At 38.4% G+C, this 22039-nt stretch overlaps 1 protein-coding gene across 18 annotated transcripts in view; it reads left to right on the plus strand.

Moving 5' to 3' along the window:
• The window catches only part of neb (nebulin), a 72203-nt gene that overhangs the window by 37152 nt on the left and 13012 nt on the right, over positions 1 to 22039 (plus strand). For 13 of the 18 annotated variants that reach the window (XM_052142026.1, XM_052142029.1, XM_052142038.1 and 10 more), the window contains 49 exons: positions 5 to 109; positions 246 to 344; positions 433 to 534; positions 640 to 747; positions 821 to 1132; positions 1305 to 1409; positions 1506 to 1610; positions 1732 to 1836; positions 1941 to 2048; positions 2545 to 2655; positions 2814 to 3011; positions 3113 to 3217; positions 3319 to 3423; positions 3539 to 3643; positions 3753 to 3860; positions 3967 to 4080; positions 4182 to 4379; positions 4526 to 4630; positions 5354 to 5458; positions 5556 to 5663; positions 5746 to 5853; positions 5957 to 6064; positions 6459 to 6563; positions 6678 to 6782; positions 6937 to 7035; positions 7161 to 7265; positions 7360 to 7464; positions 7790 to 7894; positions 7998 to 8102; positions 8193 to 8297; positions 8388 to 8492; positions 8921 to 9025; positions 9292 to 9396; positions 10271 to 10375; positions 11939 to 12040; positions 12236 to 12343; positions 12428 to 12532; positions 12631 to 12735; positions 12816 to 12920; positions 13015 to 13119; positions 13223 to 13333; positions 14079 to 14189; positions 14276 to 14377; positions 14493 to 14597; positions 17231 to 17341; positions 17507 to 17611; positions 18416 to 18520; positions 18999 to 19103; positions 20797 to 20907. In XM_052142026.1, coding sequence (XP_051997986.1) covers positions 5 to 109; positions 246 to 344; positions 433 to 534; positions 640 to 747; positions 821 to 1132; positions 1305 to 1409; positions 1506 to 1610; positions 1732 to 1836; positions 1941 to 2048; positions 2545 to 2655; positions 2814 to 3011; positions 3113 to 3217; positions 3319 to 3423; positions 3539 to 3643; positions 3753 to 3860; positions 3967 to 4080; positions 4182 to 4379; positions 4526 to 4630; positions 5354 to 5458; positions 5556 to 5663; positions 5746 to 5853; positions 5957 to 6064; positions 6459 to 6563; positions 6678 to 6782; positions 6937 to 7035; positions 7161 to 7265; positions 7360 to 7464; positions 7790 to 7894; positions 7998 to 8102; positions 8193 to 8297; positions 8388 to 8492; positions 8921 to 9025; positions 9292 to 9396; positions 10271 to 10375; positions 11939 to 12040; positions 12236 to 12343; positions 12428 to 12532; positions 12631 to 12735; positions 12816 to 12920; positions 13015 to 13119; positions 13223 to 13333; positions 14079 to 14189; positions 14276 to 14377; positions 14493 to 14597; positions 17231 to 17341; positions 17507 to 17611; positions 18416 to 18520; positions 18999 to 19103; positions 20797 to 20907 — 5577 coding nt within the window. Of the gene's footprint in view, positions 1 to 4; positions 110 to 245; positions 345 to 432; positions 535 to 639; positions 748 to 820; positions 1133 to 1304; positions 1410 to 1505; positions 1611 to 1731; positions 1837 to 1940; positions 2049 to 2544; positions 2656 to 2813; positions 3012 to 3112; positions 3218 to 3318; positions 3424 to 3538; positions 3644 to 3752; positions 3861 to 3966; positions 4081 to 4181; positions 4380 to 4525; positions 4631 to 5353; positions 5459 to 5555; positions 5664 to 5745; positions 5854 to 5956; positions 6065 to 6458; positions 6564 to 6677; positions 6783 to 6936; positions 7036 to 7160; positions 7266 to 7359; positions 7465 to 7789; positions 7895 to 7997; positions 8103 to 8192; positions 8298 to 8387; positions 8493 to 8920; positions 9026 to 9291; positions 9397 to 9764; positions 9867 to 10270; positions 10376 to 11938; positions 12041 to 12235; positions 12344 to 12427; positions 12533 to 12630; positions 12736 to 12815; positions 12921 to 13014; positions 13120 to 13222; positions 13334 to 14078; positions 14190 to 14275; positions 14378 to 14492; positions 14598 to 17230; positions 17342 to 17506; positions 17612 to 18415; positions 18521 to 18998; positions 19104 to 20796; positions 20908 to 22039 lie in introns of all 18 variants that reach the window. The other 5 variants (XM_052142028.1, XM_052142044.1, XM_052142027.1 and 2 more) reach the window with 4 other exon arrangements.

A 22039-nucleotide genomic window follows, 5' to 3' on the forward strand; every position in this document is an offset into this window, starting at 1 on the left:
TTAGGCTGTTTACAAGGCTGATATGGAATGGCTGAGGGGATGTGGATGGATTCCCCATGAGTCTGTTGAAGTCATAAAAGTGAGGAATGCTCAAAAGGTCCTTGCTGATGTAAGTCCTCTGACAATTTACAGCTACTTGACCAATGATGGTCACTTGTTAACAGACATATCTCTGGATTTACTGTCACGTTATGCAATACAGAAGACTAAGTAATTGCTAAATCTGCAATCTCTGTGTTTCACAGAGAGGCTACCGTGTTAAGGTGGATGAGCAGAAATATACAACACCCATTGACAGAATTGACTTAGTCCGTTCCAAAAATGCTGCTGACGTTCTTAATGAGGTAAGCAATAATATTAAGCATAAAATTTCATCTTTGGACTTCAGGCATGGCTGTTCTCTTCAGTATCCTTTTTATTCTGTCTTCTCAGGCTAAGTACCGTGAGGCCTGGCACCAGGAAAAGACTAAGTACACCATGTCGGAAACCCCACTTCTGGTTACAGCCAGGGAGGTTGCAAAAATGCACCACCCGGTAAAGTTATTATTTTTATTTTTTTTACAAATGCAATTTGATAACTGTAATGAATGCTTTAAAATGAAGGAGAAATGCTAATACTGTATTAAACATCACTTGTAGAAACTTTACACCAAGAACTGGGACAAAACCAAGTCCACGTCATACTTCATGCCTGGAGATGCTGTCCCGATTAAACAATGCATCAGCACCTCAAAAGTGCAGAGTAATGTAAGTACAGTAAATAAATCAAATTAAACGCTTTAAAATGTTTGATAGCCACATATAAATTCTCTTCATGTAGTACAAGTACTTAGAGGGGTACCGTAAGCAAGTTGGACATCACATCGGTGCCCTCAGCATCCAAGATGATCCATTGCTCATGCTGGCCTTGAACTCAGCCAAGATTGCCAGTGATGCTCTCTACAAGAAGGACTTTAACAAATCCAAGACAAAGTTCAATCTCCCAGTGGACATGGTGTCATTCGAACACGCAAAGAAGTGCCAGATTCAAGTCAATGATGACAAATACAGAACTCGCTTGCACCAATGGACCTGCCTTCCTGATCAGAATGATGTCATTCAGGCCCGTAAAGCGTATGACTTAGCCAGCAATGTAAGTATTTAATTAAGAAGAGATTCTATTGTTGTATCATAAAAAACAAATGCTAAATATACATTACATAATATTCAAATAAAGACTTTAAATGAAATCAGCTTATAAAACATATAAAAAAGTATGCAGATATATGCATACACATTCCAATATGATCACACTCTCCTTTCAGTATGTCTACAAAGCAGATCTGGAATGGATTCGTGGTTGTGGATGGGTGGCTGCTGATTCTGTAGACCATGTCAAAGTTAGAAAAGCCCAGGAGATTTTAAATGATGTAAGTTTGGCCAAACAACTGTTTTTGCTGAAATTCTCAGCTGTGATACAAATTTTTATCCTCTTACATCAATGCCTGTTTCTTTGCCCCATGCAGAGACATTACAAGAAGGATGCCAAGAACAACTTTGCTAGATTCACACATGTTGTGGATCGTCCTGAGATTCTCCTGGCCAAGGTTAACGCCGTAAACCTTAGTGATGTAAGTTTGTCTCAGAATTGAGCGTTTTCCTCTTGTAAGTCACCTTCATAAAAAATTATGTGAAGAGGTTAATTGACGAGCTGATTCAATTTCTTAATTACATTTTTTTTTTGTTAATTAGCTGAAGTACAAGGAATCCTTTAACCTGGAGAAGGGCCACTACATTGGATCTGACGATACACCACAATTGGCTCACTGTAGAGAGGTCGCAAAGGTCATCAGTGAGGTAATGTTCCACATCCAGTCCACCTAAATCCTACATAATTTGTATGTATTTGCATATACTCGTAATGAATTACAGTTGAGATGTTTTTGTTGTTGTTTTTCTAGAAATTATACAAAATTGGCTGGGATGAAAGCAAAGCCACTGGTTACCAGCTGAACCATGAATATATTCCAGTACAAACAGCCAAGAGGAACAGAACAATAGTCAGCGATGTAAGTACCTTTCTATCTTTATATATCATTAACAAAATAGTATCAAATTGAATGGACTCTTTATTTATCATCACATGACCAGGGTTCAACACTCTTGCCTTGCAAAATCTAATCTTTTGACTGTAAGTCCGTACAGACACGCAATACGTCTACTTTAATATACCCTTAAGTACACTCAACTCCAGGCGCATGTGCAGACAACACCCAAAGACGCTGGCTGTCCGCATGTGTAGAAAAACTGGGCTGCCTGTGCGTATTGTACTGATGATGGAATTTGCATCTCATGCACTCCATAAGACGTAGCAGCACTCAGAAAACCGAAGTATACTTTGATCTTTAAGGATCTCCCCTTGTGGGATTCAAACCTAAAACCTTGCCGTTATCGTCCCAGATTTTTAAGCGCAACAACACCACAAATCACACAGGTTTACCGGTTTAAATGTGATTTGAAAAATGTTTTTGATTGTTGATTTTCTCTTTTATTAAAACACCGCAGACCAAATACCATGATGCCCATGAGAAAGCCAAAGGCCACTACATGGCTTCCACTCTCGTTGACTTCCCTGAGGTGGTCCGCTCTGGTCAGATGGAGAAGATGAAGAATATGGTGAGCTGTTGTTATGATCACTAAGCCTTTGGTCTAAGATTGCTTTTCTTTGATGTCCACTTGTATTGACATTAGCCAAAAACATAACTCCTAATTGTAAATTTCAACTCTGCATCCAGTTTCTTATTTCATGAGACTTTGTTTGATCTGTCCAATAGAGAGATTACCACAAAACCTACAATGAAACCAAAACAAAGCTCCACATTCCTGCTGATATGATCAGCCATGTGGTTGCTAAGAAATGCCAGGACATCCTGAGCGATGTGCTATACCGTACACGCCTTCACCAGTGGACATGCCACCCTGAACAGAATGATGCCATCCGTGCCCGCAAGGCAAATGAGATCTTGAGCGATGTAAGTTACCTTAGTTTCACTCACTGATGTTATACCAACAATTTTGTTTTGCTTTATCAGGCCTTTTAGTGGGCTATATTTAACGAATGTACCCTTGGCAGGTGTTCTACAAAGAAGACCTGAACTGGATGAAAGGCATTGGCTGTTATGCCTGGGACACTCCTGAGATTGTGCGTGCCAAGAAGTCATATGAGCTACAAAGTGATGTGAGTACCTATTTTCAGCTGATCTAGTAATTAACAGCAAAGATACAGATAAACAGAAGATATGATTCTACCTGTTTTTATGGGGTTTTTTTTGTTCACAGATTAAGTACAAAGCAGAAGGTAAAAAGGAATGGAACAACTACTCCATTGTGACAGATACCCCCGTGTATGTGACTGCCATCTTGGGCCACACTTGGGCCAGTGAGGTTTGTACACATCAACATCCATTAATTAATTCATTCAAGCCCTTGAAAATTCTCAGAAAAATTCAAGTTGCCGGTTCAAACTATACTAAACACTGTTTTATTTTTTCATCCACAGTTGAACTACAGAGAGGCATACCATAAGGAGAAGCACATTTACACCACTATTCTTGACACCTATGACTATGCAAGATGCTACAACCTGAAAGAGATCTACAGCACCGTAAGCTTAAATGAAAAAAATCTTGAAATTGCAATAAAATGTCCCTGGTTTTCGTTTTTGAGTGTACCGTTGCTCAGCGTGTCATTGAATATTCTTTGTCTGCTTTCAGAAAGCATATTCTGCGGCTTGGGACAAGATCAAAGCCAAGAGCTACTACATCCCTCACGACTCCCATGCCTTAGCCCATGCCAAACAGCAGAAGGTCATCTTGAGTAATGTGAGTCAAAACTGCATTCACTTTTACAGTGCGTACTAAAGCCTCAATAAAAAGAAATTATGTAATTGTCCTAAACTTTGTTCTAAATATTCTATGGTTTCTCTAGGTTAAATACAAGGAAGATTATGAGAAGTTCAAGACCCTGTACAGCCTGCCTAAGTGTCTTGCGGACGACCCAGCTACAGAAAGATGTATCAAAGCTGGAAAACTCGTACTGGATGTGAGTAAAGTAACAGTTGCATAGAAGGACCAATTTGGAGACAGAATTGTAAACTATTACTATGTCTTATTGTATGACCTTGGTGTGTCCTTTTAAATTAGCGTCTGTACAAAGACAACTATGAGAAGACCAAGGCAAAGGTCCATGTACCTCCAGACATGCTTGACATAGTATCTGCACGCAAAACTCAGAAGACGGTCAGTGAGGTTGACTACCGTAAATACCTGCATCAGTGGATCTGCCTGCCTGATATGCAGGTGTACGTGCACGCCCGCAAGGTCAACGAGCAACTAAGCGACGTGAGTTGTCAATATTCTAGGGACACAAACATTCACATATCATTCACATTTATGGTTTATTTATTCAGGTTATTTTCCTGTGCTCATTTCAGCAAGGGATTTTAATGCAAAGTGAGATTTCTTATTGGTTTTCCATCTCATTTCAGATCTTCTACAAGGATGACCTCAACTGGTTGAAAGGTATTGGCTGCTACACTTGGGACACTCCAGAGATTCTTCGTTGTAAGCAAGCCATGAATCTGCAGAGCGATGTAAGTATAGACTAATTTTATTTTCTTGCAGTTTACCCCTTCCATTTACTGCTCTTCCATAAGGTTGGGAACCTAAAACCATTTCTTACCAGTTCCAGTTGTAGATAAGGCGCAACATGCACGTCTGCTGCACTAATGTTAGTGTTTAGTTTCAGTTAATTTAGTTAAGTTTTGATGCAATCTGCATCAAATAAATGAGTGTCCATTTCTTTCTTTGTTGTGAGCCCTATGAAACTATTCTGTAACAGCTGTTATGTTTAAAATTTTCCAATGCTGATGCAGCATTGTTTGGGCTGAGCTAAGCTTAAATATGTGACTTGAACAGCCAGATGCATTTATACTTGACCAGTTTCATCTGGAATGTGTCTCAAACCACCTCCTGAAGTGGTTTGAGTGATCGGATTGCAATCCGTCTCGAATGCATTTCGGAGGTCATTTACACCTGGCATTTTCATAATCAGATAGCTATCCAATCACTGAAAACACAGGAAGTGGCCAAGTGAAAACAGGACCTTAGTGAATCAAAAGCTTACAGAACTGCACGTTATACATTTTTTCATCTTCAAAAGTACTAAAAAAATTGTTAATGGAACCGGTAAGGAACTGGAATTGTTAAGAGGAATTGGAATTGTAACGGAATCGTTAAATTCCTTACAATTCCTTTCCCTGCTCTTCTATTATCTCTCATGTTGTCCTCTATTCCTGTGTAATTTTCTCTTTCAGAATCTGTACAGAGCTAAAGGAATTGAACACTTCAAGCAGTACTCTGTTGTCACGGAAACCCCTGTCTATGAGACATGCAAGCAGAGTGCTTATAACTTGAGTGATGTAAGTTGCTCTAAAATAACAAAAGTGCATTTTAACCTACCTTCTCTAACATTTGTTTCAAACTGAAATGTCTAACTCATATGTTTCCTCTCTGCAGCTCAATTACCACCATGACTACGTCACAAACGTCAAGGGTAAAAACACTGCACCTGCTGTGACTGTTGATACCGAAAGGGCTCGCCAAGCCAACTACATCCAGAGTGATGTATGACGTCTCTTACCAATGCATAAGAGAATTTATGTGTCTGTCCATGGAAGTATGCTTCAAATCTCTTCCTTTTTTTCAGAACTTCTACAAAGAGGCCAATAAGACCTTTATGCCTACCGGTTACTCTCTTCCTTACGACACTCCTCTCAACAATCAGGCCAAGGCTAACAGTATTGTCGCCAGCAATGTGAGGAAACATCTAATTTCTCAGCCACTTTCTCTAAAAATAATAAAGAGATGTTCTGTTGTGCATACATCTCTTCCCTCATGTGATGTTCCGATCTCTGTAGGTGAAGTACAGGGAAGTCTATGATCAGATGAAAGCCAAGAGCTACACCATGGATCCTCAAGGCGTCAACTTTGTCACCATCAGGAAGGCAAACAAGGTCACCAATGACGTAAGTTCAGAATGGATATATACGTAAGTTCATAAAGGGACAGTTCACCCAAAACTGAAAATTCTATCATTCTTACTCTCTGCTCTTTACCCTCATGTTGTTTCAAACTTGTATGACTTTCTTCCTTCTGTGGAACACAAAAGGAGATGCTAGGCAAAATGACAGTCTCAGTCAACAATCACTTTCATTGATTGGAAAAATATGCAATGAAAGTGATTGTTGACTGAGACTAACATACTGCCTCTAACAGAAAGAAAGTCATACTGATTTGGATTAACATGAGAATGAGTAAATGATGACAGAATTGTAATTTATGGGTGAACTATCTTCTTTTCAATTATGGTAACTTTATTACAAATAAATATGATAATGTCTGATTGTATTTCTCTCTTAGCGACTATATCGTGAGAAATATGAGAAGGAAAAGGACAAGATCCATTCTGAGTATGACACCCCTGAGATCAGACAGGTTAAGGCCACTCAGCAGGCTATCAGTGATGTAAGTATTTCCATATTATTTATGAAAAGTTCTGAGCACACTGGATCTGCCCATATTACACCACCAAAATATTAGCTGCTCTAATCAATGAACATTGTACATTTTCCTCTACAGCTGTGCTACAAAGAGAAGTACTTCAACAGCAGAGGAACTCTTCTGCCCATGCCCATCACCCCAGAGCTAATGCACTGCTTCCACGTCAATGAGCTCAACAGTGATGTAGGTGTCCCCCATATATGCACTTAAACATACTGCTACTGATGAATCTTAGGCCTTACCTGCCTTGACGTTTAAGTGATCATCATAATAATCTAGCATGTAGAATAAAAATGTCAAATGTAACAGTAGTGGTAACCGTTTGAATTTTCTGTAGCTGAAATATAAAGAGGATCTGCTGTGGCTGAGAGGCATTGGCTGCTTCATGGCAGACTCCCCAGAGATGGTCAGAATCCGTGAGATCACCAAGTTTAAGGTAACTATTAACCCACTTTTTGAATTTCACTATTATGAATGTCACAAATCATTTATTGTGGTTCATTTTGATGATTTAGGACTTTCTGGTACTAATTAGGATTTTTCTTTACATCTTTTTACTAGAAATCATATGACATTGACGCCAAGAAGAACTTTTCCAACTTCAGTGTAGTCCTGGATACACCAGAGTACAAGCGTGTGACTGAGCTCAAGACCCACATCAGTGATGTAAGTGGCTCTAATTTCAGCCTCAGAATAGGCCTGAGATAAATCTAATTTGTAAGCCTGTCCACACCTTCAACATCTCTGTTTCTATCCACAGCTGGTGTACCGTGCTGATGGCCTTAAGGAGAAGACAAAATGCACAACCACACTGGATGGACTGGATATTCAAAGAGCCAAATGGGCCCAGAATCTGACCAACAAAGTAAAGCACTGTTAGCTTTCTTTGACATTTTTACATTCATGCATTTGGCAGATGCTTTTTTCCAAAGCAACTTAAAGTGCATTCAAGGTTTACATTTTATAAATTTGTGTGCACATTGGGGTTCAAACCCATGATCTTGTCATTGCTAGGTCTATGATATACCTGTTGAGCTACAAGAACATTTACAGGAACTGCTAGCTTTCTTACTGTACAAATAATAGCAATAGTAAGCACTTTGATTAAACGTGACTTGTTGTGATGTCACTTAAAATATCTTACTGTTCAGAGATTATTATGATAATATTATGTTTTCCTCTATGCACAGTACCAGTATGTTGATCTGGCATCCAAGGAGAGGGCCTTCTTCACCCCAGAGTCACATACTCCCCTCATGGATCATGCTCGGTCCATGAAGGTGGTATACAGTGAGGTAATTGCCGCTTTTTACAACGCTGACATCCTTTTTTGACACTGATTAACATGTCTCTGTACGGGTAAGCAAGCTTGTAATTTATACTTTCTATCATCTTTAGAACAAGTACAAGGAACAGTATGAGAAGATGAAGCACAGGTACACTTCCATTCATGACACACCCATCCTGATTCGTTCCAAGAAAGCCTACCTCAATGCCAGCGATGTAAGATAACCAAATGGTTTATTTTTTCCTTTAAATGGCCTGGTCAATATCAGAAATAGAACATTGACATTATGCACCCTTTCTCTCCAGTTGCGCTACAAGGAGACCTTTGAGCTGGCCAAGGGACACTACCATGCTGACAAGGATGCCCTGGATATTCTTTGTGCCAAGAGGGTCAGGGATGACATCAGTGAGGTCAGTCAACCAAGAGATTTTTTTGATTTGCTTTAAACTGTTATGTGTATGTTGAGGTATCCTGTCACTCACTCTCTCCTTCTCTCATAGGTTAAATACAGGGAGAAGTACATCAGTACATTGGGCACCTGGAAGTCCATACCAGACCGTCCTGAGTTCCTCCACAGCAGGGTTGTGAGGGACTGCATCAGTGACGTGAGAATAGCTTTACCACTTCTCTTAGTTTAGTCATGACAACCTAAATTTAAAGTGTCATTATAGACATGACAGGTTGGTAGGTTGTGTCTTGGTAAACTAGACCTGCTTACGCTGCTACTTTTATAGTGCACTGCAGTGAAACCAGCTTACCTTCAACCAACTTAATTTAAATGTCAGACAAAGACAGAGTACGCAAGTTGATTAGCTAACAGATTTCATGTGAAAGGAAATTTCAGCCTGGCCCTTAGTATATGCGAACCGACTGGCAGACAGATTACACGTCTGAAGGACCTATCAACTTGCGATATGTAGAGTTTCATGTAGGATCATTTATCCATTAATTCACCATTGCCGCCAGCTCACAATGTGTTTGACAGAAGCTTGTAGTGCCATTAACCATTTTCACATGTTATTATCCACTTAAGGTCAAGTACAAAGAGGATCTTGACTGGATCAAGGGTATCGGCTGCTACGTGTGGGACACACCTGAGATGGTGAAGGCAGAGGCAAACAAGATCCTCTACAGCGAAGTAAAGAGCAACCAAAACACCACAGTTTAATTCATTTTTTTCAGTTAATGAATAATTAGTACATAGCTAATGATGAAATATATCAGTTTTTATAATAAGTACCATAGTGAATAAGGTAATGGTAGTCAGATCAGTCAATTCAGTACCATGGTATTTATATCAAAGCACCATGGTTTTATCATTTGATACCATCACTGCACTATAATACAACCACAGCACTTTTTGAAAGAGCTGACTCACACTCTCCTATCTGTTTTTGGTAACAGAGACTCTACAAAGCATCTTTTGAGAAGAACAGAGGCAACTTCAAGTACACAAGTGACACGCCATTCTTCGAGGCTGCCAAGAATGCTTCTCTTCTGATAAATAATGTAAGTCAGTGGAAGCATGTCCTCAGATCATACCACTATTGCATATTAAGCTTTATATACAACGAGGAAAAATAAAGAGTAATGAAAAATAGAGTGCAAATAATACAAATGTTTACATAACCTGTGTTTTTCCTCTGCTTCTAAACTGGGTACAGAAGTAAAGGTAAACTATTGCAATATGCCTATTATATTAATGTCTCGAACTGGTGTATGTTCTCTGACTTTTTTACCTTTCATATTTAGTACAATTCCTGGAATCACCTTGAGTTTATATATTATTATGACATTCTCTCTCCTCTGGATGAGCGCTCATTTCTCACTGCTCTTGAGGCAGTTGTCTTTAATTCCTGTTTTGAAATCCCGAGCAGAGGTCCTACCGTGCCAGCTATGAAAAGTCTAAGGATAAGTACACCATAATTGTAGATGACCCTAGAAACATCTTGGCAAAGGAGAACAGCAAGATGAGTCAGGTAAGGCCACCAGCTCCAGCTTCCACAGCGGCTCCATCGCCTGCTACATGGGCCTGAGCATGAGGTTGTCTCCGATCCACTGGATGTTTCTGTCGCATGGCTACAACGTTACTGTATCATGTTTCTTTCTCATCAGTGGCACAGTAGCAAACTCTTCAAAATGAAGCACTCAAGATAGTGCTTCATTTGAGCAATGCATTTGTTGTTAGGGGTGGATGCTGAGTTAAGGGTTAATGGTAAAGGTAAGGGGTCATGGTTGATACATACAAGCAACCTGATCCTTGTGAAGTCACTTGGTCTATTCTTCCTGGACTTCGGGAGCAACTTTCCAATCCTCTAAAGTCTCTGTCTTCGTTTGTGGCATGACCTGTGTGTATGTGTTTGTGTGTTTCCTTAATGGACAGGAAAAATATAGATTCAAGGCCAAGGAATTAAACAAGAGTGGCTGCAATGAGCTGCTCCGCCCTGACATCCTCAATGCCGTGTACAACTCCGGCATGAGGAGTAAGGTAACCATCTGCTTACAGGCAGTCCCCCAATTCACCTAAGAATTTAATCTCTTCATCTCATCACTGCAGCCCTAACCCAACCTGTAGTGAATTGGTAGAGTGATTAACAATCACTACATTTGTACAGTACTACATTTTCCACCTTACCCTGTTTTTAAACACATCTACTGACCCCTTTCCATAACTGCAAAATATGTTTTAGGAGGAACAAGGATTTAGTCAAAGAAAGTGATGTTTCATTTATATACTCAGATATAATTTACATGTTATGGTGGTTGTTTCCTTTATTTTATTTGTACGGATAGTTCATCCACAAATTTGCTCATCATTTATTAACCCTCATGCCATCCCAGAATTGTTTGACTTTCTTTCTTTTACAGAACACAAACGAAGATTTTTAGAAGAATATGTCTGCTATGTAGATATTTAAATCAATGCAAGTGAATGGTGACTAGAACTCCAAAAGCTCTAAAAAGGGGATAAAGTCAGCATAAAAGTAATCCATTCGACTCCATTGGGTAAATGAATGCCTTCTGAAGCAATCCAGTTGGTTGTGGGTGAGAACAGACAAAAATATAACTTATGTTGACAGATCCACTGTCAAGATCATGATTTCATGCTCGATTACACTTCCTAGTGCTTGATGCATGCAGAGGTTTAATTGAAGCTTGTAATCATGATCGCCAAGGAGACTGCTGTCAAGGTGACAGTGGAAAAATTTGTTATATAATCAATTGGATCACTTCAGATGACATTGATTAAACCACTGGATTACTAATCGTATGGATTACTTTTATGCTGACTTTATCTCTTTTTGGAGCTTTTGGTGGTCTAATCACCATTCACTTGCATTGTATGGACCTACAGAGTGGAGATATTCTTCTAAAAATCTTTGTGTTCAGCAGAAATTTGTTTTTGGATGAACTAACCCTTTAAGATATTTTGCAATGAACAAAGAAACATCAATAACGCCTGCAGTTAAAATATCTCAAATAGCTTAAACTATCAATGTTCAACATTGAATTGTATGTTTCATACGCAGTGTTGCAGAAGAAGTTAGTGGAAGAGAATGACCTTAGATGCAAAGACGTTATAGCAGTATATACAGTTGCAAGTTGTCAGCGTCGTCAAGCTCCATTACACTCCATTTTTGGTTGTCTGCATATTGCATGTTCTTTGTTGCATGTGTGTGCTGATTCATGTTTTGGGCAACTAAAAATTATTGTATCCAACAGCAATTATTTGCATGCTTTCTACTGGATAGATTTGGGCAAGTGCCATTTTATTTTGAATCCTTTTATGGCATTTGTAATGCTTGAACATTTTAGTCTTACTAAAATCTTCCCTATTAATGGATGAATTTTGGCAGTAGTTATACAACCTAAATTTGTCATTTTATCTTGCTTAGTGTTATCCATTACAATAAATACAAATGCTGCTTAAATGTTAAGTTCTGCCATCATCATCTTTAATCAACTAGTCTGCCAAAACGTCTTAATAACTTAATTTAAAATGCATCATTGGAATGGAAATTGTTGCTGACTTGCATTTCATCTTCCTCAGTGGAAGTACAGAGAGCAATATGAACGTGTTAAGTCGAAATACACATCAGTGCTGGAAACCCCTGATTACCAAGTTGCCAAGCGCAGCAAGCAGATCAGCGATGTGAGTATAATCGCCATATGCTTTCCACCAACATTTGCATGTGCCTGCATCAGAAAGTTTTTTTTTTAATGCAGATTTTTACATACATATTCATTCCTTGTAACAACTGAACCTTGATTTGTTTAAATTTGAGAAATACTTGCCTGTCATGGCACATGAATTAATATATTTTGGCTTCCCTGTTCTCTTCTCTAGATCATCTATAAGATGGAATACAACAAGAACAAAGCAAGAGGTTACACACTTGGACATGACACTCCTCTGAATCAACATATGAAGAAAGTTAAAGAGATTACTAGCAATGTAGGTTTACCACACTTTTTAAAAAGAAACCAAACACAAGTTGCTATGTCAAAATTCTCAATTCATACCCCTTGTTTTTTGCAGCTGAAATACAAGGAAATATATGAAAAAAATAAGGCTCATATCAACATTGCTCCTGACGCTCATGAGATTCGTGCAGCCAAAGAGGCCTACAAGAACATCAGCAATGTAAGTCTCCATTGAGTGCTATGTAGATTCCTGCTGTGAGGATTTGTAAAGTTCATCCACAAAGCAATGTTGTATTGTTTGTGCTTTTTTCCATGTAGCTTGATTACAAGAAGAAGTATGAGGCCACCAAGAACAAATGGATCTGGACTGTGGACAGACCTGATTTTGTCCATGCTGCCAAGAACAGCTTCCAGCAGAGTGACGTTCGTACCCTCTCCTTTCAATCATAGTTTGAGAGAAAATAACTGCAGATTAATGAACTGATTTTTCTTGAAATTCACAGGTTGAGTACAAGTATGATAAGGAAATGTTGAAGGGCTGTGTAATGTCCATCACAGATGATAAATTAACACTTCTGGCTAAAAAGAATGCTGATCTCGCCAGTGATGTAAGTGCCATTCTTTTTTCAGTAGAACAATTGGGAAACAACATACATGTATATGGCTAAATATAACAAATAAAAAAACATCTGGGTTCTTCAGGTGAAATACAGGGAGAAGTATGAGAAGGCCAAGGGCCACTACCTGGCAGTTATTGACACTCCTCAGATCCTTCATGCTAAATCAGTGGCTAATCTTGTCTCTGAGGTACGGTACAGATCCTGCATGCAAGTATTATATACTGTATGTTCAGATACAACAAGCTGCTGGGAAAGTGTTTTTTAAATTCATTTGATAACTTCCTCTGCAGAGCAAATACAAGGAGGCTAGTAAGAAGGATCATCAGTCTGGCGGCTTCACCACTCTTGCTGTAACCCGTGACACTGCACACAGCAAAGAAGTTGGCAAAATCACAAGTGATGTAAGTCCAAATACTCACTACTGTAAGAGTTTGTTACTTTTATATTATGCATATAAAGTAGTAACCACACATCCTAATGTATGGAGCCAATTTAGAGACAAATGTATTTTGAATTTGAGGGGGAAAAAATGTGTGAAAAATAGAAATGTAAATGAAAGTGCTCTCTTTTCAGTTACAAGTCTTAAGTTTAGGGCTGGGAAATTTCTAATTCATTTCTGCAATTAATAGGGGACTGTTTTCATTTCATTAAACTTCAGCTTTTGGTATGTTTTAAATCTGTATGTACTGTATAGTGTCTAATAATGCACTGGAAAAGTTTCTCTTGCCATAGTTTATACTTGATATAAATTGAATCTGCCCATTTGATCCAATTAGTAAAAATAATCAACTGGAAACAGCAGCAGATTTCGCCAAACTTTTAATTACAGAATGTCCACTGCTTTCATGGCATGTATACATATACTTGTACCAAAGATTTATACCTGTTAAATTGTGTCTTATTATTTATATACAATTAAAATAAATGACTAAATAAAATTATTGAAGTTATTAGCTACAAATCTTTTTTTTTTTCACATTTCACATTTTCTTTACAGTGCCATGTCTCAGGTTCAAGGCCAAATGTTTGTCTGAAAAAATTGTAACATGAAAAGTTATGTTTGCTTATGGACGACTTTTTCGGGTTCAAAAATACTTTAATCTCTATTCTGGCTCCATATCCTAATCGTTAATGATTGTTCCACAGAAACTGTACAAGGAGAAGTTTCAGAAGGAGAAAGGCAAGTCCAATTACAACAACATGGCTGTTCCACCCGAAGTAAAACATGCCATAGATGTGGCCAAGAACCAAAGCAATGTAAGAAACTAAAATGTATCTGCCACAACGAATAGTTTCAACATTAGATCTTTATTATTTTAAATTCCATGTCTCTATTCACGTAGATTGCCTATAAGCAGGAGGCTAAAGCCAAGTTGACGTACACCTCAGTCGCTGACCGTCCAGACATTAGGAAAGCCACTCAAGCTGCTAAGCTTGTCAGTGAGGTGAGTGTCACCAAATGTCACACAAAGTAATGGTTAAAATAGTTAATTGTTATAGTTACAGTAATGAAAGTTTGCAAGAAATATGCTTATCAATTGGTGGGGCGGGTTCTTATAGGTGGGTTACCGTGACAAGGCTCGGCAGGAGGCAAGCCGTGGTGGAACACTGCTCGGCCGCCCTGATATTGCTCTTGCCACTGAGGTGTCTAAGCTGACCAGCCAGGTAATAGCGTTAACTGCATCTAGTAACTCAACATTAGACATAGTGTTGTCCATAGTTTTTGTATATTTAGAGAAAATCCCACGTTAGCACAAGGAACACAGTGCTATTTCGAAGCCATATGCTGTGTATTTCGACACTCCAGATGACACAGAACTTCCTCACACTGGTATCCCTCTTCATCATTGTGGCAACTGCATGTCATTAGTAAGCAGTAGCACTCTATAGTAACTGTAGTAGTAGAATTAAATGCCTTAGCAGCGCTTCTCATGCCCATCAGCATTAATACTTCCATTGTCTATGTAAGCTAATCTAAATGTCTCTTATTATATGTATCATCTACCCCATATTCTCACTGCTTCCTGTCTGCCTAGTATTTATTCATGTATTCATATCCATCCATCCATCCATCATCATTCTGTAATCCATCCATCCATCATCTTTCTGTAATCCATCCATCCATCCATCATCCTGTAATCCATCCATGCATTAATTCATTCTGTTCTGTCCCATTCTTATTGATGTTACCCTGCCATTTCACTGCGCTTTTTAGGTGGAAGAAAACCCATCCTTCCATGGTGCTGCCTCCTATGATACTCCCCAGATGCGCCACAATAAGAAAATGAGTGCCCTAACTAGTGATGTAAGGGCCGAAAAATGCACTTCTCTGTCTGTCTTGTGTATTTATTGCTCTACTTCCATCTTCTTCTGACTGACAAAGTTGATCTCTCATAGACCAGTGGCACTCAGTTTGATAAACTTTGATAAATATTTGATGCAAATTCTAAAGTCATTGCATTATTTCTTCTTGTTTATTTTATTTTCAATGTTTCTTGCTCATTTATTTTATATTCCCACCATTTGGTTTTTGTGTCTTTTTGTTTCTCTCACTTTGATTTAGTCTCTTTTTGTGTTTGTCTTGCAAGCTTTTGCCTGGTTGCCAAGCATAGACATATAGCCAAGCTCTCCATCCAGTTTTTTGCAGTTTTTTTCTTCTCTGCCATTTTAACTATATTTGTCTCGCATGATAGTAGTTTTTGAACATATGAATCTGGATCACCGTGACCTGAACTACATATCTCATATGGTTCACATTGTCCAAAAAATGGGTTTGCATTTACAGTTTTTGACATGCTGTTGTACTGAGGAGTGTGCAGATTCAATAAGGAAAATTTTCATTTATCATATAATCAAGACTTATGTAGTGCTTAAAAAAACCATGCAGAATATTACAATTGACTTTAATTGATTTATTGAAAGCAGCACTCCTCGTGTGATTCTTTTTGCTCAATGTCACAAGATTGATTTCTCCACAGATCTGCTTTTTCAAAATCTCTTGGAAAAGATTTAACCTCTCTACTGCCTTCCCTTTTATATCATGAACCAGTGGTTCTCAAACATTTCATGCCAAGTACCAACTTTGATCAAATCAAAACAACTTAAGAACCATCTTGTCAACAATGTGTCCTCTAATTTCTTTCAGCCTTAAGCCAACTGAAATCTCTTTGAGCACATGTTTAAGAACTGTGAGCCATTTTTTTATATCAATATTAATGTAAATCATGGTACTGAAAGATCCTCGTCAATCCTTCGACTGGCCTTTTTGCACATCAATGGACGGACCCTATCACAGCAACAAAGAAATTCACATATACCACAATAGTAATATTTAAAGCGTGGTCATGTTTACGGTACTTGTCCACTGGAGTCGAAGATATCTTCTAAAAGCTGCCCATAATACTCAAAAGCTGCAGCTTTGGGGCTTGTTTGTAAGTGTACATTGCCTATCATTGAACACAAGCAATAGTATCATCTTAGTTATGCGCGATTACAGTTGGAAAGATGACAGCTTCATTTCCGAATGTCCAAAATATAAAAATAGTGTTGATATATTTACACTTAAGCGGATTTGTGAATGGACCATTCTTTTGAGTCTGTTCTTTACAATGAATTGCTCAAACCGGTTAGCAGAAAGGTCTGAATCAGTTCGCCGTTTAGTTTGAATTATTTAAACCACTAACTTGCACGCTGAGTCATTTGGAGCCGTCTCTCATTCAGTTAAACTAACATTAATTTTTTTGCATCATTGGGGACCTGTGCCCCAGTACTTTTAAAAGACTAGAAACTCCCCTGGGGAAAACATAAGGCATACATTGTTGTTGATAGCGTCTTCATATTGTCGCTCTCTTTTTAGCGTTAAAAATAAACCTAGAAATAACCATTTTAATAACATAACTACGTATATGAATCAAATGTCAAATTATATATTTTTCAAATTGCATACATTTCTACCACCTGTTGCCATGCACTGTTTGAGAACCACTGCCATAAAGAAGTATATGTTAATGTGATGCTTTTGAATGCTTTGTTGTTGATCTTCCTATTTGGGGCTAGTATAATGTGAACATGATCTGATTTTTCACTTGTGTCATACTCTATTAGACCCAACTGACTACCTGTTGTTACGAGTTTCTTTTACGTTTGTAACACTTTCTTTCCACTGATGATTGCATGAAATCATACGGTTGATACAGAATTGATTTCTGTAAGCATTTGCAAGCATTTTGGCTCACATGATCCCAGAGAACATGTCACACATGACCACAATTAAAATTGCCACTGTTCTTTCCCAAAAGGTGAAGTACAAGGAGAAGTTTGAAGAGATGAAAGGAAAGAAACCACAGTATGACTTGAAGAACAGCAAGATTTATCAAACTCTGAAGGATGCTAATGAACTTGCAAGCGAGGTGCTCAAGCCAAGTCAAGATTAAGTCACTTTAAAAAACACGTTATGTTCCACAGTCATGGAAAACCTAGAAATATCAAGGAATTTTAAAATTGTTATGTAAATGGATAGATTAAATTTGACATCAACTCATAATGTTTTTTTTTTGCATGGCTCTTTCATGCAGGTGAAGTACAAAGGTGACCTAAAGAAGATTCACAAACCTGTTACGGACATGGCAGAGTCCCTGTCCATGCTGCACAACCTGAGCACCAGCAAGCTGTCCAGTGATGTAAGAGTTCTCCAAACGGCCTCATTTCCCTCTTATCTACACAGCTTTATCTTACACACTATAATTTAACAATGACTTTGCAACTATCACATCCATCATCTGTTTACTCATCATTCCAGGCTATCATTTGGTAGTGACCCTCATCATCCTTGGCTTTAACATGTTATTAGTACTAGCATTAGAATGTTTTCATTTTTTTTTTTTTTTTTTTTTTTTTTTTTTTTTTTTTGCTCTCATCCACCCATGACCTTAGTGCTGTGCTAAAGCCACTGCACGCTAACATCTCATCTTTGGGTGCTTTTTTCAATTTTTTTCTTTAACATCATTCCCCCATAATTCTTTTTAACCTCTTTCTCTCTTTTTACTCTTTTTTTTCCTAATGATCTTTCTTAATAATTTCCATTTTGTTATGTACATATGAATCAGAGTGATATTAGATTTGACTTAGTCTTAAATATTTCCTCATCTGTTTTAACATGAAAAATAAGCTTCATACATTCAGTATTATTTCAGTATACGAATCAATTTTTCCAGAATATTTAAAGCTATATGTTGTGAAAATATTTTAGCTAGCTTGTTGTACATTCTATTATCTGTGTCATTATTTCAATATGCAGTTTTCTTTACGTGAATTACGTAAACATAACAGCCGTCAGTCTTGTCTTCCTTTTTTGTCCACGCTTGCATTTTTTATTATTTTTGGCTATTCATTCTTTTTGGCCATCTTGACATTGGAGAGATGAAGCTCAGCTCATTGGATTGAAGTTGTTATATTGAGCTGCTTTATTGGGCGTTCCTCCTTAGTACCAGTACAAGAAGAAGTTTGAGGAGAGTAGGGGTCACTACCATATGATATCCGACACACCTGAGCAGCTTCACCACAAAGAGGCCTCAGAGCTTCAGAGTCACGTAAGTCACATACAGTTCTGGAGTTTTCCACAGCCGATCCAGCTGACATCATCTGTTTTCCTGTGCACATGCTTGACCTGTTTATTTCATTCTTTCATCAGCCTTTCTATCTTGTGCAGCTAAAATACTGTAGAGGTATTCACCATTTGAATTTGTATTTGTTTGGGTTAGTTTGTCCCATAAAACAACTTTACGTGAACTTTTTGTGTGTGTAATATTTAAGAACTTCTTTTGAGACTATAGTTAACTCTTTTCCAGGAGTCCTAGTGCTTAGCAACATTATATGTCAGATTATTCCACATCTACATTAAAGTACAGCACATACTCAACTAAAAAGTTATAAATGATTGAGAACTGTATGCATATGAAGCAAAGTCATTTTTCAGTCAACAATTAAAGAGATTGGTTCAGTTCCTTTTCTTAGCATCTGCTTCTCACTTTGTGTGTTCTTCACTTTTGGGTTTTTTTCTGACTATAGGTGAAGTATAAGGAAAAATATGAGAGAGAAAGAGGCAAAGCCATGCTAGACTTTGAGACACCCATTTATGTGACTGCTAAGGAGGCTCAACATCTGCAAAGTCAGGTAAATATTGCTGCTAAACATCAGCTGTTAAAGCTTAATGTATACTGCCTGGCAAAAACAAATAAAAAGGTTGCATACTCTAATATTTCGTTGGACCACCTTTAGCTTTGATTACGGCACACATTTGTCATGGCATTGTTTCGACAACCTTATGCAACATCACAACATTTATTTAAATCCAGAGTTGCATACATTTTTGGCCGAGGTCTACTATTGATGACAGGAGAGTCAAACCACTCTGCAAAGTCTTCTCCTGCACATCCCAAAGACATTCAATGGGATTAAGTTCAGGACTCTGTGGTGGCCATTTCATGTGCGATAATGATTCCTCATGCTCGCAATTTGAGCCCGATGAGTCTTGGCATTGTCATCCTGGAACATGCCTGTGCCGTCAGGGAAGAAAATATCCATTGATGGGATAACCTGGTCATTCAGTACATTCAGGTGGTCAGATGACTACATCTTATTGCCACATAACGTTGCTGAGACTAGACCTGACCAACTGAAGCAACCCCAGATCATAACACTGCCTCCAGAGGCTTGTACAGTGGGCACTATGCATGATGGGTGCATTGCTTCATGTGCTTCCCTTCTTATCCTGACGCGCCCATCGCTTTGGTATAGGGTAAATCTGGACACATCAGACCACATTACTTTTTTTCCATTGCGCCACAGTTTAATCTTTATGCTCCCTAGCAAATTTAAGTCGTTTTTTTCTAACAACCCTCACTAACAAGTGGCATTCTTGTGGCTACACAACTCTTTAATACCAATCCTGTAAATTCTCGTAGCATTGTGCATGCGGAAATGCTCTTATTTTCACTATTAAACATATCTGTGAGTTCTACTGTCGTTTTTTTATGATGAGACTTCAAGTATTTTAATGATCTCCGATCACGATCATTCAAGATTTTTTTCTGACCACATTTCTTCCGCGAAGCTGACGGTTCACCACTATCCTTCCAGGTTTAAATAATGCGATGGACAGTTCTTAACCCAAATGCAGTGATTTCAGCAATCTGCTTAGAAGTTTTTTGGCTTGATGCAGGCCCCTTCTGAAACACAGTAACATCTTTTCCACGACTATGGGATACGTCTTCTGACATGGTTGTTGAAGAAATGAGAAGCTACACACTGCATCAGTTAGGATTAAAAGAATTGTTGCCAGCTGAAACGTATCAATCACTGCAATAATGATCCAATTATAGGCTCTTTAGTATCTGCAGATTTAAATCCAAATGGCGCTTATGTTTTTGGCCAGGCAGTGTATGTTACCTCAACAATGCAAAACAAATGGCAGTGTATATGCTCTGCTCAGGTATTCTTTGTAACCCTATGTGAATGACTTGAACTGCTTAGTGAAATTCAAACAGTGTGTGCTTTTATGTGGATGCAAATATTGTAACAACGGTAAGTAACAGGAAGCCACAATTTCCATCCTTGACCCATGGATTTATGGTATGCATTTATGTTTGTCATGTATTTATGACTCTATAATTTTACTGTAAATCTCACTGATGTGATGTGGGAGAAACAGTTTAAGTAAACATCAAGATGATCTAAATATTATCATCTGTAAGAATGACACATTCATCGATTGAGGAATCGGTGTAACCATGGTAATATGCAGAGACTAGAGCTTTATTCCTGAAGCTTCATGTATCTCTCACTCTTCTATCTTTGCGGTGGATAGAAAGAGTATAAGAGGGACTTTGAGGAGTCAATGAAAGGAAAAAACCTCTCTGGGTTGGAGGTCACCCCTGCCATGATACATGTCAGACACGCTACGAAAATTGCTAGTGAGGTAAAATGTGGTCTTTATACCCTTCTTCTCCCATCTTGGTAATAATACTAAGACCACAAACATGTTATAATCCTTACATGAGTGTCTTTGAAGTTTCCGGTCACACCCAAGTAGCCTATGGTTAGTATGCATGACCCCCTCCCGATTTAATACACTCTCAGTAATTCCCTTCCCCTTCCAGTGTGTGATGCTTTTGTGTGTCAAATCTTTTATGGTGAAATCTTTTGGTTTTCTATACCTCCTTCCAATTGTACTATACTTAAATTAATACAAGCATGCATATTTTCCTTTTGTAAAATAACCTGTTTAGGTCTTGGTTTGGCTTTACAACCATTTGAATGCTGCTACAGAATGAGCATAAATCTTAAGGAGTCTCAGTTATTGTTTTTGTGTATATTGTTGCCTGTGATGTCTTTGATAAATATTGTATAGGTTTCTATAATTTCAAATTCACCAGTGCCTTTGCTCTGGGCAAGAAATTACAATTATTTATGTAAATGGAATCTTGTGCAAAGAATCAAGTTTATTTATGAGCCGCTCCATCATCTTAAGTTACTTTAACCCAGAAACACTTACGTATAACGGGAGCCAGCTGTTAGATAGCTGTGCAGTGTAGTGTTTAGCAGTGTTTAGCCTCCTTGTTAGAGCACCCGCCTCCCACGCCGGAGACGTCGGTTTGAGTCCCGTATGGAGCGGGTAGAACAAGACCGTTTTGGTGCCGTGACCCGGATGGGAGTGAGGTTTAGGGGGGGTGAGTGTAATGGGAGCCGTTAGATAGCTGTGCAGTGTGTAAACCTCACTCTCCTGACCTCAAGAGGTGCACTAACGACTGACGCTAGAGGCTGTAGCCTTTAGCCTCCTTGTTAGCACACCCACCTTCCACGTCGGAGACATCGGTTCGAGTCACATTCGGAGCAGGGCAACCAGGACCGGTTACATACGTGTAAAAAAGAGTGTCTTAATTTCTGTTGATAAAATTATTATATTTCTGTCCAAACAGTTGCCAAGATGTAATAATTTAAATTAGACTTTCGTTTTACTTTAGAACATAAAACCCAAAATGTGTTTCTGGGTCAAAGTGACTTAAAATAATGGAGCAGTTCACATATCCTTTTATGTTATAAATACAATG

This window comes from Xyrauchen texanus, chromosome 14 (genome assembly GCF_025860055.1).
Source record: "Xyrauchen texanus isolate HMW12.3.18 chromosome 14, RBS_HiC_50CHRs, whole genome shotgun sequence".
NCBI classification, from domain to species: Eukaryota; Metazoa; Chordata; class Actinopteri; order Cypriniformes; family Catostomidae; genus Xyrauchen; species Xyrauchen texanus.